The 16,410-nt window shown below is 35.5% G+C and overlaps 1 protein-coding gene across 1 annotated transcript in view; it reads right to left on the bottom strand.

Moving 5' to 3' along the window:
* TRDN (triadin) overlaps nt 1-16,410 on the bottom strand; it is a 496,354-nt gene that overhangs the window by 243,800 nt on the left and 236,144 nt on the right. Inside the window, 2 exon segments of the mRNA XM_047103003.1 lie at nt 843-890; nt 15,243-15,302. Coding sequence (XP_046958959.1) covers nt 843-890; nt 15,243-15,302 — 108 coding nt within the window.

Raw genomic sequence — 16,410 nt, 5'->3', positions numbered from 1 at the left:
AAGCGTCCGACTTCAGCGTAGGTCATGATCTCTCAGTTTTGTGGGTTCAAGCCCTGCATCAGGCTCTGTGCTGACAGCTCAGAGCCTGAGCCTGGAGCCTGCTTCTGATTCTGTGTCTCCCTCTCTCTCTCTGCTCCTCTCTCCCCTCTCAAAAATAAATAAACATTAAAAAAAATGAGGAAAATACCTATTTACTGATATGGAAAGGTCTTTAAGATATATTATTAAATTATAAAAGCCAGAATATAGGACACATTATATTTTGTGTAAAAAGTGGAGAAACAGTAAGCTATATTCTCTTATAAATGCATATTGAAGTTTTGAAAGATGCACATAAAACCCATAAAAGGGGTTTGCTGTGTGTACGTGTGGGTAGGATAGAATGCTACTGGAGGGCTGAGAACCAGGCGGGAGGAAGCTTTTCATAATGTATCTTTACCTACTGAACAATGAGTCTATATTACAGATTCTAAACAAATACATAAAAATTAATTTTTTAAATTCCAGTCTTATAGGTAATTAAAGAATGCAAGTTAAAATAATGAGTATACTTTCTCACCTATCAAACTGAAAAAATATTTTGTGAAATACTATCTTCACTGTTAGCTAAAGCAGTCTCACAACTGCCAGGGGAAAAATGAATACATTTCTAGAAAGTAAATTGGTAACCAAGTTGGAGTCTCAAATATTTTATTTACTTCAGCCTATGAATTACTCTTTATAGATTCAATTCTAAGGACAATATCAAAATACAATTTTAAAAATAAAATCTTACGTAAAGAAGAAGAGGTCAAAGAGGGAGGAACCAGTGTGTAAGGACAGCAGTAAGAACAATTCCATACCTTTCTTTTCAGCTTTTTCTTTTTCTTTTGGTTTTTCTTTGTGTGTAACTGGAAAGAAATAGACAATATTTTTCACTTAAATAAAGAGAATAAATAATAAGATGTTTGCATGGCAATTTTTGATGTCAAAAACTTGTCTGCTGCTTTTGAAAATCTTTTTTAACTGGAACGAAGTTTTACATAGTTAGATGTTTAAATATTAAGATAATTATAAATTTTTTATTTCTATTTTTATTTCATACCCAAGCACAAACTTGTACCAAAACCAGGTGTGATTGCAAAAGTAAGAATACACCTCAGCTTTTTCAAATCCTTAACTTCAATTTAAGTAGAAAACTTTAAAAACTTATGCCATATGCCACAGGATCCTAGCTCGATATGAGAGAAACACTAAAATATAAGGACAGAAATGCAGAGAGATAATTTTCTGAATCTGATGCAAAGTATAATCAAACTAAATTGCATATGTTACTCTTCTACAGAAACGTTCTCCACCCAAAATTTTTGAAAATATTCTGGTATGAGATTAGAATGACACTAAATCCCCTTACAGAAAACTACATTTAATTTACTCTGAGCTGAGATCCAATTAATTAATACAGGAGAGCTCAAATTTAAGTCAAAAAATTTCCCCATAATTTAGTCATAACTCTTATTAATGGCACGTCCAATTGTCAGTCTAGAAACGTGGGAGTCATCTAGGATTCATCTTTCATTTTCCACTTCTGTTCATTTGCCAAACTCTTTCAATCTACCTTTCAATATACCTCTTACCCAACTTTTTTTTTATCCAATATTGCATTCTCTACTTGTCCTTTATTACACAAAAATATAGAAGCACATGCTATGTGCTAAAGACTGGCAAGATAGACTCTATCCCTGTCATTGTGATGTCAACAAGTGGATGAATAATGGAGGCTAAACAAATAACTGCAAAGGTAGTTAATTGCAGTTGGTATAAATGCAGAAAAAATTTAGGGTGGCATTCAGAGACCTACAGTAGCCTGTGTATTACAGGAGTATCCCTTAGTAGAAGTGACATTTAAGAATGTGAAGATGAGAAGAAATTAACCTAGTAAGGGAGTTGGGAAGAGAAAAGGAAAGAGACCATTTCAAAATTTGGAGCAGAATGCCCTTCTTGGTATATCAGTATTACAAATATTATTATAATAACATTAACTATTCTCTTGAACCTTTAGATTTAGATCTTTCTCTCTCAGAGTAACCTTTCTAACAGGAAATTCTGATTATACTTTTGACCTGTTACAAATATTAGTATCTCCCTCATGGCTTAACATGTTATCTATTACATAGTAGGTGTTATATGAAATATAAAAATGTTACTGCTCTAATGATTTGACATTTGCATGTCAATCCCATCCTATCTACTTGAATTTCCCCTTGAACTTTACATTCCACTCATATCAAAACAAGTGCAGCTGCAAGCATGCCCTCCCCTCTACCTGCCTGTGCCTTATACTCGAATCCCCACTCTCACACTTCCTCTTGTCAATGCACCTTTTCAGTCCTGACACAGTTGTTCCTCCTTGTAAAGTGTTCTTTGATCTCTACTTATTTTATACACCAACTGAACCATGTGCATAATTCCATTTTAGCAATCAAATAATAATATTGCCAATGTCAGGACACCTAAGTGGCTCAGTCGGTTGAGCTTCTGACTCTTGATTTGCGCTCAAGTCATGATCTCACCGTTCATGAGATCAAGCCCCACATTGGGCTCTGAGCTGACAGCGTGGAGCCTGCTTGGGATTCTCTCTCTCTCTCTCTCTCTCTCTCTCTCTCTCGCTCTCTCTTTCTCTCCCTCTTCCCCACTCACGCTCTCTCCCTCTCTCTCTAAATAAATAAATAAATAAATAAATAAACAAACAAACTTTAAAAAATATTGCCATTGTCCATATATCTGACTTCCTAGTAAGTGAAATCTCTTTAAAGACTATAGCATGCTATTTTATTTTTGTACCCTTGGCTGATCACTTGTCTGCCCCATAGTGGAGTTTTAATAGACTTTTTTGGAGTAAGCCAAATTCTAAAACATTATAAGAAAAACTGCTTTCATCTTCTAGTACAATTCTATTTATTAATGATATGGTATAGATATTATAAGCACTGCTTGTGTTTGGCCATTTAAAAATTTTCTAATTTATCAAAATTTCTTAAATAATTAAACCCCAGTGAAAAACAGAGGGGAAAAAATACACCTTAGAACATCTAGACATTATTTTTCCTTATATTTAATAGTCCTTTTAGGTGTTTCTGAGTTACTAAGTTCAATATAAATATCTCACAAAAGAAAGAGAGGACATCAGCATTCACACATGACCACAAATAGCTTATATTGGTTCTTTTGGACCACTATTAATTAAGCTAAAAACTAAAAGAGAATCTTGGCAAAAACAAAGCCTCTTTTAAAAGTTCTCTAGAGGGAACCAAGTTTGCATGAGATAAGCTGTGCTTTTGGAACCTGACTGGCAAGATTCTCAAGAGAACACCTAATCTGTGTCTATGCTCCTGTGAAGGACCAGACCTCACCCACCTTGGACAGCTGGTTGTCCATTCCACTAAAGGATTTTCTGGCTGACGTGTGCACAGGCATAAATGGAAGAATTAATACAAAATCAAAAGAGCAAGGGGGCTGAATTCAGACTCAAATTAGCATAGTAATGCCTCGTTCCTGTTACCCTGGGGGAAAATCTGGTTCCTCACAGTCTAAGTTTTGATTTACAGACACAGTCCCGTATGCTGAAATTTCATTATCCCCCTCAGAAATGGTACCATAACATTGCTCAGTGAAACAGCTGGACCCCTGTGCTCTAGGGAGCTGTTCAAAATGGCAGACAGCCAGTAAAGCTTCTTGGATGAAAACTTCAAACTTTGGCAAGACTGAGCTCAAATACCAAGTTTAAAGTTTCTTTTATCAAAACAATGCAACCATCAGTAACTGACTTAATAATCACTCTAAGATTAAAAAAATAATTTTCTACAAAAACTGTTTACTTGTGTACCTCTTTGCTTAGACACTACAAACTGACAGTTTTCAAATGGAAGAAAAAAGTACCTTCCTTTCACCAGCTCTGTTTGGCAAGTTACATCTTAGCCAGGACAGTTTTAGCTCAGGACAAAATAAGCTTGTTGCACCTGCTGGAGCTTAATTTGCTTGTCATCCTTATTTACAAGAAACAAAAGTCTCTTCGGTATACTGATAATTAAAAACAAATGGAATCCACCAGTTGGAATGGCCCTGATGTTTGGCATCAGAGCTGGCATGGCCCTGCTGTTCCTGCACTTGCCCAGACTCTGACCTTTCCCTGACCAGAACATTCAGCTCAACTTAACTCTGCAGCAGCCTCTCGCCCACCCCATGTGGTCCCTTTCCAGCATTTTGCAAGCTGTGCTCTGTGCTTTTACAGAGTGTGGCCCTGGCAACCTGCCGGACAAGCCCTGTGTCCTTTTCTGAATGTACCAGAGCTCACAGTGCACCTGACTCTGAGGTTCTTATCAGGCAAACCCTCCCTAGGGGCCAAATCTGTAAGGATTCAGTGCCAGACTGCCCCAGTCCTTTTGCTGATCTCTCTGTTCTCAGTTGGAAAAAATCAAAATTTTGGTGCAAAATTTTTTTTCAGTACTGATGTGCCTAGGCTTTAGTCAACACTAAACAGTGTCAGATGTACTCTTGGTTAGTATGTATGTCTCTGTATGTATGTATTTATCTATTTATTTTGTAACTAATCTGTAGAATTTCCATTCTGTGTTAAGGCAAGATGATCTACACATTCTAAGTGGTAATGATGGACTCAATAGAAAAGCACTCCTGAGTAGACAAACTTGTCAAAGATTATATTACTCATTTTTCCTAAAGGACAAATTTATCATTTTTTATTTAAAATAAGCACACAATTTTAGAGCTGATAGGAGCAGTTAGCCTGAACTTCTTTGCCCCTGGATAAGAAAACACTGCCTCAAAAGAGGCTATGGCAGAGGAGAATAAGAATACAGTGTGATCAAATTGCCAAACTAGTACTCTTCCCCCAACTATGCTACCTTGTCCATGCAGGTCCTGTGCAGACTAGAAACTTGTTCTTATGAGCAAAAGTGTGCCGGTTGGACTCTCCGAGCTTGTTACCTACAATCAATCCTGCAATAATATACATGCTTCTTTTTCATAATAAAATTACATTTACTTATGCATTAAAGTGTAGATTAGGCAAATTGCCCCAAATTACAAATATCATCTGATAAATGCTCTAAATCACAAAGTATATACTTAAATTCCAAAATATTGGTTTTACTGTGAATTCTGATTTAATTGTATGGGTAATTTCCCCTTCACCTGGGGCTCCAGAACTGTAATCACTTCCTCAAAAGTGAGCAATCACTATGGAGGAGGTGATGCATAGATATTTGTAGATATCTCATTTCCAGGTTTATCTTTCACAGCTGTCAGAGAGAAAAAAGAAAATATATTTTGTACTTTAAAGAGTCAATTAAGTATGACTGAGAGAAGGCAAAAATAAAAGTTTATACAATATAGGCTGACTAAATTAGTCTGTGGTCTTTGAGAGCATTTTTATAAAGGGCTCCAGGATATTTAGATACATTTTAATGTCCTGTCCTCTTTGGCTTTTGAGCCTCATCTTCAGCAAAATCCTTTGCCAGCCTCTGGTTCCAATCCTATAATTATTTCCCAGAAACAACCCTAAGCCAGTCAATCAGGATTATTATTCTAAATTACCCTTTCAAAAAAATGTTCTTCTGACCGCATGTGATACTGACCGCATTGGTTTGCATAGTCTCAAAAGATGTATTGGAGTCCTAATCCGGTACCTGAGAATGTGACCTTATAGTTGGAAATAGAGTCTTTACAGAGGTAATCAAGTTAAAATGAAGTCATTACGGTAATCTTTAACTCAATATTATGGGTGCCCTTATGAAAAGGGAAAATTTGGACACAGAGACAGATATGCACAGAAGGAAAAAGCAGAGATGTAGGGAGAACACCACTTGAAGATGAAGGCAGAGATTGGAATGGTCCATCTAAAAGCCAAAGATTGCCAGCCAATCACCAGGAGCTAGGAGAAGCATGGAATAGCTTCTCCTTTGCAGCTCTCTGAGATAATCAATCCTTCTGAAAAGTCATGTGACTTTAGAGACAATATATAGGTACTATATTTTTCAACTGATCGTTAACAAATAAATTTAATTAATGTGTGTAACTGTGAGAGTATAAATTTCTGTTATTTTAAGCCATCCAGTTTTTGATACTTTGTTAACGGAGCCCTAGGAAACTAATACTAATACTAATCATTGGGGTTCTCTTGTGTTTTTTAACTAAGTTCTCACCTGGTTCCTTGAATGGCCCTTGGCCTAGCTCTTATATATTCCATTTTAGGTTCCAGAGTGCACATCTAAATCCTAAGTCATCCACTCCTCTAAGGCTTTACCAAAAAACTGCATTCAGACTTACTCAGCAATCGAGGAAGGCGGTTATCTCCTCCAGGATGTCTCTTTGTAGAATACTCACTAAATGGTGGTATAAGTGTGTTTTAGATCTCTCATTGGACTAGGCCTTATTCATCGCTAAATTTTTAGTGCTCAGTATGGTGTTTGGCACAAAGTAAGTGCTGTGAATAAATTAATGTGTATTATTGCCTAATGGCTATGGTCAGTTTTTCCATTTATAGTATCTGCCTGCCAGGATATACCCGTTTCCACTGGCTGGCCCACCTTAATGTTGACCATTCATTGGCACACACTTCTGCCATGTGAACTTCTTCCCCATTCCTGAGGTCAGTTCTTTACCCAAACACTAAACAACTCGGGTTGATGTAGCAAATACCTATTGTTCTGAATGCCTAAAAACCTTCTTTTGTCTGGGAGCCATCTTGGATAAAGTTCTCTCATCTGGTTATAGGTTTACCAACTGGGTTCCAGTCTCTTATGGTTTGTTCTCTGAGTAAATTGACATGTTTAATAGTTAAATAAAAACCTAAATGTTATCTGAAAATAACAATAAAATTTTCCATCCCGAAAAAATCCCAAGGCAATATGCAATAAAAAAAAAAAAACTACTAAATGAAACAAAAAAATGTGAGGAAAATAAAAAATATATTAGTGTTTATCTTCGGATAAGTGGTTTGTAGTTCTTTCTTTCTTTCTTTCTTTCTTTCTTTCTTTCTTTCTTTCTTTCTTTCTTTCTTTTTTGCATTTTTCAAATTGTCCAAATTAATCTGTATAACTTTTTTAAATTTTTTTTACATTTATTCATTTTTGAGAGAGAGAGAGACAGAGTTTGAGCAGGGAAGGGGCAGAGAGAGAGAGGTAGACACAAAATCCAAAGCAGGCTCCAGGCTCCAAGCTGTCAGCACAAAGCCCGACGCAGGGCTCAAACTCACAAACCATGAGATCATGACCTGAGCTGAAGTTGGATGCTCAACTGACTGAGCCACCCAGGCACCCCAATCTGTATAATTTAAAAACAATTTTTTTCATCTTTATTTATTTTTGAGAGAGAGAGAGGCAGAGTGCGAGTGGGGGAGGAACAGAGAGAGGGAGACACAGAATCCGAAGCAGGCTCCAGGCTCCCAGCTGTCAGCACAGAGCCTGATGCGGGGCTTGAACTCACAAACGGTGAGATGATGACCCAAGCCAAATTTGGACGCTTAACCAACTGAGCCACCAAGGTGCCCCTAATCTGTATAATTTAATCTATTTTATTATATTATAAATTTTATTGTGTTTCCTAATTACATGTTATAGACAGTCTTTGTTTTAATATGGACCTTACTATCAAATTCTTCAACTGCTTCTGACCAAATAAATTTGACAATAGCCCAATTAAAGCCAAATAATGATATATATTTGAAATTAAACATAAAAAATGTTCAAGGAAAAAATAGGAGTCAAGTAGAGATCAACAAAATAGATAAAATGAATGCTTCATTAATTAACTTATTCATTATTTCCATGTTTGTTGAGTTTGTTTCTTGCGTTGGTCACTTTGCTAAATGTTCAAGTCATTTTTAATATGATATAAGCACACAAATTAAGAGCTGGTAGAATCATAGAGCTTGAATCATAAGAGTAAATGTCAAAAATGACCTAGAACATATATGAAGACAAACATAGTTCTTGATCTCAATGAGTTAGATCAATGTAACCCAAATAAAAAATTGGTGTCAAAATGTTTCATAGTGTGAAGTCAAGGGTATAAAAGTAGCATGGAGAAAATGACAAAATGCTCCGAGTGAGGGACAGCAGAGAAGGCCTATTAAAGGAATTGACAGTCCTTCCGAGAATCAAAGAAATGAATGGAAGACTTGTCAAGTGACTGCACAAGATGGGATGGCAGGCCAGAGAGAACAGTGCACACAGAAGCACAGAGCTGAGAGATGGCAGAGGGCCTGCTTAGGGAGTGCCCAACAGTGCAGGCTGCCTACGGCAAAGGTGATGTTGGTGGGTCTGGGTGTCATGGGGGGGCAACAGGGGCAGAGTTGAGAGTTTAAAGTGTTGAGGAGGAGGTTGCAGAACTGGGAAAGTATGTGGGAAAGTACACAAAACTGGACATTTGTAGGTCATCACTGATTTTATGAAAAGAGTCTTCTGTGCCACGGTAGAAAATGTGGCTTTTATCTCTAAAAGACTGTAATGGCAAAGGATGGATTTAAGCCTGTTAGTAACATGATTAACATGAATGTGAGGGGTAATTCAGTGAAATTCACTGTCCTAATCTAACTGAGAAATGATTGTGGAGGAGATAACAGTGGGAGAGAAGAGGTGAGAGTAGGATACATTATAATAAAGAAGGAGTAGGACAAGGGGCTGAGCAGGACTGCTCTTCATATTGAAAAAGACCAAGATGTCTATGGAAGGACTGTAACTCAAATGCCTTCTGAAATAAGACAGATCATGTCTACTCCAGGAGTGATGAGAGAGAATGGTAAAGACTTTGGTAAACCATAGATGCAGGCCTCACCCCAAGACAGCCAGTTATACGTTGTTTTAAAATACAGCCTGGTCAGTGGAAAGCTCTGTGGACTGTACTTGAACTCCAGGCCATGAGTTTAATTGACAGTGATTCTAACCTTGGTGAGTCATTCGAGTCTTTAGAAGAGCTTGACTCAAACCCTTGTCTTACCTTCCAAACATTAATGATCCCAAAATGGAGTATGCAATGGATATATATTTTAAAAATTATTCAGATGATTCTAAAATCCATCAAGTCCATGCCACCACTGGCAACAATAACCCCTAGTTCTGCAGCTTGAATAGCCTGAGTGGATAGTGATACCTATTATGCTGACCAGTAACACAGAGGCATGAAGACATTTTGTGCAAAGGAACTTAATACTAACTTCAAACACACTAAGTGAAAGAAGTCTGTTAGTTACCTGTGTTAAGTCAGATGAGAGTTGTGGAGGAGAATCCAGGGGCTTTTCATATTTTACTTCTTCAGTCATTTTGAGTATCAAAATTAATTAACCACTTGGGCTCTTAAATTAATCAATGTTTTAAATGAAATGTGAAGAGATTATTCAATATAAAAATACTTAGGGTATTCAGGTCATTCTCAAATTTCTGATTTAAAGTACATGCACACTGAGTATGAATTTTTAATAAGGAACTTATCTTATACAATCTAAGGAAATTATGGCACTGTCTTGGCCACACATAAACTTTATCCTACTGCTAAAGTGACTAAACTCTTCACACAGCCTCATCAGGAAAAAATTAAAAACAAACAAACGAACAAACATCTGGCTTCCTAAAATAAACCAAAATAATAGAATTATTCTAACTAGTTCTGGTATCCTAAATAATGAAACATGAATATTTCCCCCAAATCCAAATTCTCTAACAATAATAATTTTACAACTTACTTTCAGTATGCTGATAGCTAAAGATTTATAAAAACTCTAATGACAATGTTGCTACCATAAATTTGGTAAACTCTGCCATTCTGTGATTCCTATCTTTAAACACATATATTTTGTATTTAGCTATCAGTCTTCTCTGAAATCTGACCTGTTTGTACTCTTGTTAAAGAGTAGCTGAGTGGGGTGATTTAAATAATAGCCCCCTAAAATATAGCCATGTCTTAATCCCTGGAAATCTGTGAATGTTACCATATACAGCTAAAAGGGATTTAGCAATGTAATTAAGTCAAAGATCTTCAAATAGGGAAATTATCATGAATTATCTAGGTGAGCCTTGCATGTAACCCCATGTATCCCTATAATAGGGAGGCAGAGGAAGATTTGAAGACAGAGGAGAAGGCACTGTGACCACAGAGGCAGAGATTGGAGTGATGAATCTGCAAACCAGAGAAGTACGGCAGGCCTAGAAGCTGGAAGAGGCAAGGAACAGATTCTCCTCTAGAGCCCCCCTGAGGTAGTTTGGCCCTACTGACAACTTGATTTGGTCCCAGTGAAACTAATTTTAGATTTTTGGCCTCTAGAAGATAATAAATTTCTATTGCTTTTAAGACAGACACTTTTGATAATCTGTTACAGCAGCCACAGGAAACTAATACACCCATGATGTGCCATTTGGCATTTCTACAAGGAAATAAGGACTGTCAGGTCTCATTTCTCATTTTGCTAGGTGTAGAAATAATGGTGGGGAAATTTAGAGGTGGATATTGTTTATTAAGTATATGGTGTCTGCTTTGCAGGTAAGCCATCAAGCAGGACAACTCCAGGTTATATGGTGCACAGACAGATGGGGAGGGAACAGAAATGAGTCGTAACTGGTAGATATTTGGAAGTACAAGCATTTCAGTCAAGTTGATCAGATTACAAGGTCCTAAACATGGGGATTCAGAGAAAAAGCCAAGATCCTTCAGCTGTGAGAAATTCTACTACAGACATTTAGACATAGTGGAACAAAAAAAGAAGGAAAATGCAATGGAGGGTATACTGGGAAAGCCACATCTTCTTAAGTTAGAAAAATCTGAGGTGACAACTTGGGTCTATAAATTAATAAACATGTGTCATTGAGAAAATCATTGGGTTCAGATAAACCACAGTATTCTCAGTTTTAAATGGGATTATATCTATCATGTTATATTGTTCCATGAAGATTAAGTGAAACATTAGAAACCATAGGTGAAGTATAGTATTTGTTTCATAGTAGATAAATGCTTATATGAGATTTTTAAAAAGGGAATCACAAATACAGGGGTGAAATGGCAATAAAGGTGGTTTAGTGTTGTGTTACAGAATTGTGAGATGACAGATATTAAGATCCTTCAGTCTATAATCAGATGGATATCAAGTGGTTCCAGATATAGGATGAGAAGTAATGTACATAAGAAACCTGCAAGAGATTGTCACTGACCTAATCGGTAGTGATCAAGAAGAATAGTGAATTGACTGATAGTTACTGTTTAAAATTTGCCAAGAATTATTTGAATAATTTCATATATACATTTCCTAATCATTTAATCTTTACAACTATATTATACTCATTTTATATACGATAAAATAGAGGCAATGAAAAATTAATTAACCTGGTTACATACATTAATTAGCAAGGTTACATAGGCAGTAGTTACTAGATTTGGATTATTTTTTTTTAATTTTTTAAATGTTTATTTATTTATTTTGAGAGAGAGGGAGAGAGAGAATCCCAAGCAGGCTCTGTGCTGTCATCCTAGAGCCTGATGTGGGGCTCAAACTCATGAGCCATGAGATCAAGACCTGAGACAAGATTAGGAGTTGGACGCTTAACTGACTGAGCTACCCAGATGCCTCTAGATTTGGATTCTGACTCAGATTGGTTAATTCAACACATTTCTAAAAGTAGAAGAAAATAATGATGGCATCCTTCTTTGTCAAAATCATATACTGTGCTCCTAGCTTATTTATTGAAAACACATTCGTGAGTGTTTATCATGAGCCAGGGAAATGGTCTTTAACAATCATGACCAGGACCTTTTATTTACAACAAATAACACTAGTTTCTATAATTCTCTATAGTGAATGTATATACTTTCTTTTAAGACATATGTGCACATAGTTATTTATACCCTCAAAGGATACCCAAACTGTGGACTGCTAGATGTGACTGATCACTATTTCTTATCATTTGACATGTGGCTCTGCATTCCATAATGGTCATCCAGTCATTTGAAATACTCATAGACTGTGGTTCCTAGACTGCCTTACTCACCTCTATCTGGAAATTAGTTCATATAGGTTAGACAAAAATATATTCCAAAATATTTGGCTTTAAATATGAATGTATTCTGGGGGCACTTGGGTGGTTCAGTCAGTTGAGTGTCCGACTTCAGCTCAGGTCACGATCTCACGGTTTGTAGGTTGGAGCCTGAGTCGGGCTCTGTGCTGACAGCTCAGAGTCTGGAACCTGCTTCGGACCCTGTGTCTCCCTCCCTCTCTTGCTGCCCCTCCCCCATTTGCGTTCTGTTTCTCTCTGTCTCTCAAAAATAAATAAACGTTAAAAAATTTTAACAACAAAAAGAAATAAATATGAGTGTACCATAAGACCCTTTGACCTATAAAATCTTTCATTAGAAACTATCACCCTGGAATGGAATCAATGTTCTTCAAGCTAACTTCTGCCACAGCAAAATATTCAGTGCCCACAACAACTCTGGCATGATGGTATTCTACTTGCTCACCAGGGACATTTATATCAGCAACAACTTGGTGAATGGCATTTTAGTAATCCAGGAAAGTTAAATTAGGGTTTAAAGTTTCTTCTAAGCCAATGTATTGTTCCACTATTACTATATTAATTCAATATAAGGTCACAAGTATAGACATTACTGTGATCATATTTATAAAATAAATTGCAACTTCTTGTATATAGAAAAAACCAAGATTAATTTAAATGTAGACATTCACTAACATGTCAGAGTTTATACATTAAAATCGCCAGATTAAGAATTAAAGGGCTTGCTTCTCAGTTCCTTGAAACTGTTGCATTTTCCCTAAGAAAAACATCTGACAAAATAAACACAGGGACAAACTAGGAATAAAAGTTACTGTAGTCCCATGAATTAAAATCATTTAGATAATGTGGAAGGCTATAAAAATTAATAATTTTCTATGAAAAGAAGTGGGAATTGAAACTGATCCGTTAACAATTTAAAAATGAATTAGCATATTTATATAGAAGTATTTTGGAAATGTATATTATCTGGGATTAAATATTCTATGGTTTTCTGTATTCTATTTGATGAGTAAATCATCTACATGTAGATTTCCAGGGCTTTCCAAAAGACTTCACACTCCTTAAACCTTTTCAAATACCATATGAATCCCTTAAAGGAAAAAAAAGAGAGAGAGACAAAAAGATGTGATTTAGCTTCTATCACCACTAACACTTTTATTTCCCCTAGCCTCACCAGCTTTCACCAGCTTCTTATTTATGTATTTATTTATTTGTTGCCAGCTTTTTAGACTCAGATATTTCCTGGCTTGTCTATAACCATCACAGGCTACTATTACCTTGAACATATTGTATCTTTTCTTATAAGAGTTCAAATATTTTCATAAGAATTTAAATTCCTAACTCTCCATCGCATATAACCATAACTGATACGAAACGTGGCATGTAGAAAACATATTTATCTACATCCGTGAAGTTATAAAAACACACTTATTTTCAATGAACTACCTGGAAATAAAAAACACGCACTATTCTACCTGGATGAGGAAACCAAGCAGTGAAACAGAATCTTTTGTTCATATTCATGCAAGAAAAAAATGTGGAAAAAAGAAACTACCTCTAAAACCCTTGGAAGTCTCAAATAGTTGAAGCTCCATTTTCTCTTTCTTGAGAAATATTCACTTTCCAAAATATATTTGGTCTATTTGGGGAATATATTCAGGTACTAATCTCTAACCCAGTCTTTGAGAAATTTATTTTAAACTTCTGCCAAATTCACTGTTTTAATTATGCAAGACTCACTAGTTTAATAAGCCCACTCTACAGCCCACTGCTCAAAGTCTTTAACAGCAGGATTCTAATAGAGCCAGGTCCAACATGCAAATGGTGCCATCTGTATCACCACATCCACTCCAGCAGCACAGCTATTAAATTAATAGTACAGTCTGCAAGATAAAACAGCAGAGATTCCCATCATGTGGAACCAGTTGAGTTTCTGTTTAACCTCCAGCAGATTGAAACACATAGCCAGTTCAGTCATGGCTAGCTTAGTTAATCCATGCCCAAGAGCTGTGTCCAATTTCCCTGACCAAAGGAATGAAGGACCAAAAAAGGAAAGGGAACAGTAAGAAGACATTAATTCTCTAAGTACAAATATAAATAGGTTTCAATTGAGTAAGCTTCCATGTCCCTGATTGTATAAGGATTGGCTGACCAGTCTGGAATGAATTCAAACATTAGGATTGAAGACATAATATCTGCTGAATGATTTAAGCTCTTCACAAAAAGGAAGTACAGGAAGTATACTAAAACCGGCATTTTAATATAGATTGACATATTGGTATCCTTTAAGGTTAAGTAGAACTTCTATTACATGAAACTTCACTATTTGCAACTTTGCCATTTACTGCAGATAGTTTTACATTAGACAGCTTTGACATAATAAATACTAGACAAGATTCAATTTCTATCCCAGAAAAATTATTTCATTTTCTTCCCTTATCACACAAATACAGTAACTATAAGGTTTTAATTTTTGCCCTAACTCACCTAAAAAACACACGAGATTGATCATTGGGGAAACCTGGGCATATTTAGAAATATATCCCTTTGAAAGCTTCCTATAAGTTTCTTTAAAGTTTTATGACTACAAGGCCACTCCTGGAAAAGTGATGCTTGATAAAATGAGCAAGACAATGTTCGCCATTATTAATATGCCTCTAATGCAAGATTGCAGGTACTGGATTCATTTGAGTTGAAAGGGATATTAATCATCATGTTGTCACTGTCCATGCACCCCTTGAGTCTGGTAAGAAAGTTGTGGGGCTGTAGCAGCCAGCAGTGAGCCAATAAAATGACTGCATTTCTGTGCCAAAGATTTTAAAGGTTCTAAGTGGCATAAAAAATTCAAAGTTAAAAAAAAATTGAACTCTGACTAATTACAGTAACTTATTCAAAGAAGAAAAAATGTTTGCTAGTAAGTCAAAAATTATATTCACAGTACTATCTCAGTAAGTAAAAACTGTTTGTAAGTCATTTAAAGATTGTCACATGTTTGATTCCAATTATTAAATATTACATAGATATTTATACCTGAAGTTAACTGAGAAATAAAGGTGTTCATCTAAACACTACCAAAAATGTTACAACAAGAGAACACTCAACATGAAAATTTTTGTTCCTCCTGTTTGAATACACAAAATATGTATCCTAAATAAAAAAAGAAGAAGAAACACAATATTAAACATTTACCTTTAGGTACTATTTTCCTTTCAGGTTTCTCCTGCTTTTCAGTCTTGTCTTTGTGTATTTCTAGAAAAACATAGAATTTATACTTTAAAGACTATTTTTGAAAATATACAATATATAAACTATAACTGTGATCTGAACTTTAAAATTCCACCATGAAGTCTAAGGTATAGGTATCTAAATGGAAAAAGTCACTGTAACATGTTGCTATATAAATCACTCACTTATTGAAATAAGGGAAAAAATGAATTTACCTTAAAATTAGTGCTATTTGAAAAAAGCTTAAAAACTTGCATCAATGAGGATATGTTGTCACTGTTTTCAGTGCTAAAATTGATCACAAACTATAATTACGTTTTATTTCAATTACTCTCAATACAATTAAGAATCCTTAGTAAGAATGTCATTTAGATTGAGGAAGATTTCATTTTTTACATATTAAATTAAGAATTTGTGAAATGAACTGTAACTACCTAATAGGAAATATATCTCAGAAGTATTGAGTCTAAGTTATGTTTATAATCAGAATTTGGCATTGCATTTAACCCATAATTACTGCATGCAGATATGACACATTTCATGGAATAAGTCAGTCGTTACATTTTTTTCTAAATATCAGATTTTAACAAATATATTTAATTTGCTGCTAGCTTCAGTATACATACATTGCCAAGGCTTAGAAAATGAAGTTAATTCTGAATTTGCAGTTAATTTGGATGGAACTAAATTAGATATTAGAGTTTACAAATATGATTACTACCTCTGAAAAGTGACTTAGTCTTAATACCATGGTTTATCTTTGAAAAATGCTAATGAGATTTACTTATTTATTTATCACAACTTTATTTCACAGATGATCTGAGATGGTGCTAATTACTGTACACATTTTAAATTCTCCATTTGTAAATGTGAATTTGCATTTTTGTAATTTTTCCAGAAGTCTAAAATCAAGACCAACCATAGGAAAATCCTAAGTATCTTCGGGAAAAACAATTAGTGATTTTCACCTGTTAAGGAGGTAATTATCACTGTGAAAATGTCCTCTCTTTGTTTATTCCATGAATCCATCATCACACTATATTCGGGGCCACTCCTTTACCCTTATTCCATCCCTGGCTTTGATATGGCAATGGAGATACAAAAGATTAAGATACTTTATCTCATCCCTGGT

The sequence above is a fragment of the Lynx rufus genome, unplaced genomic scaffold (assembly GCF_022079265.1).
Source record: "Lynx rufus isolate CCGP_SWC_20201006 ecotype Redwood Valley unplaced genomic scaffold, mLynRuf1.p SCAF_6, whole genome shotgun sequence".
Classification (NCBI taxonomy): domain Eukaryota; kingdom Metazoa; phylum Chordata; class Mammalia; order Carnivora; family Felidae; genus Lynx; species Lynx rufus.
The sequence above is the reverse complement of the archived record's forward strand: the minus strand, read 5'-3'. Positions and strand labels throughout refer to the sequence as shown.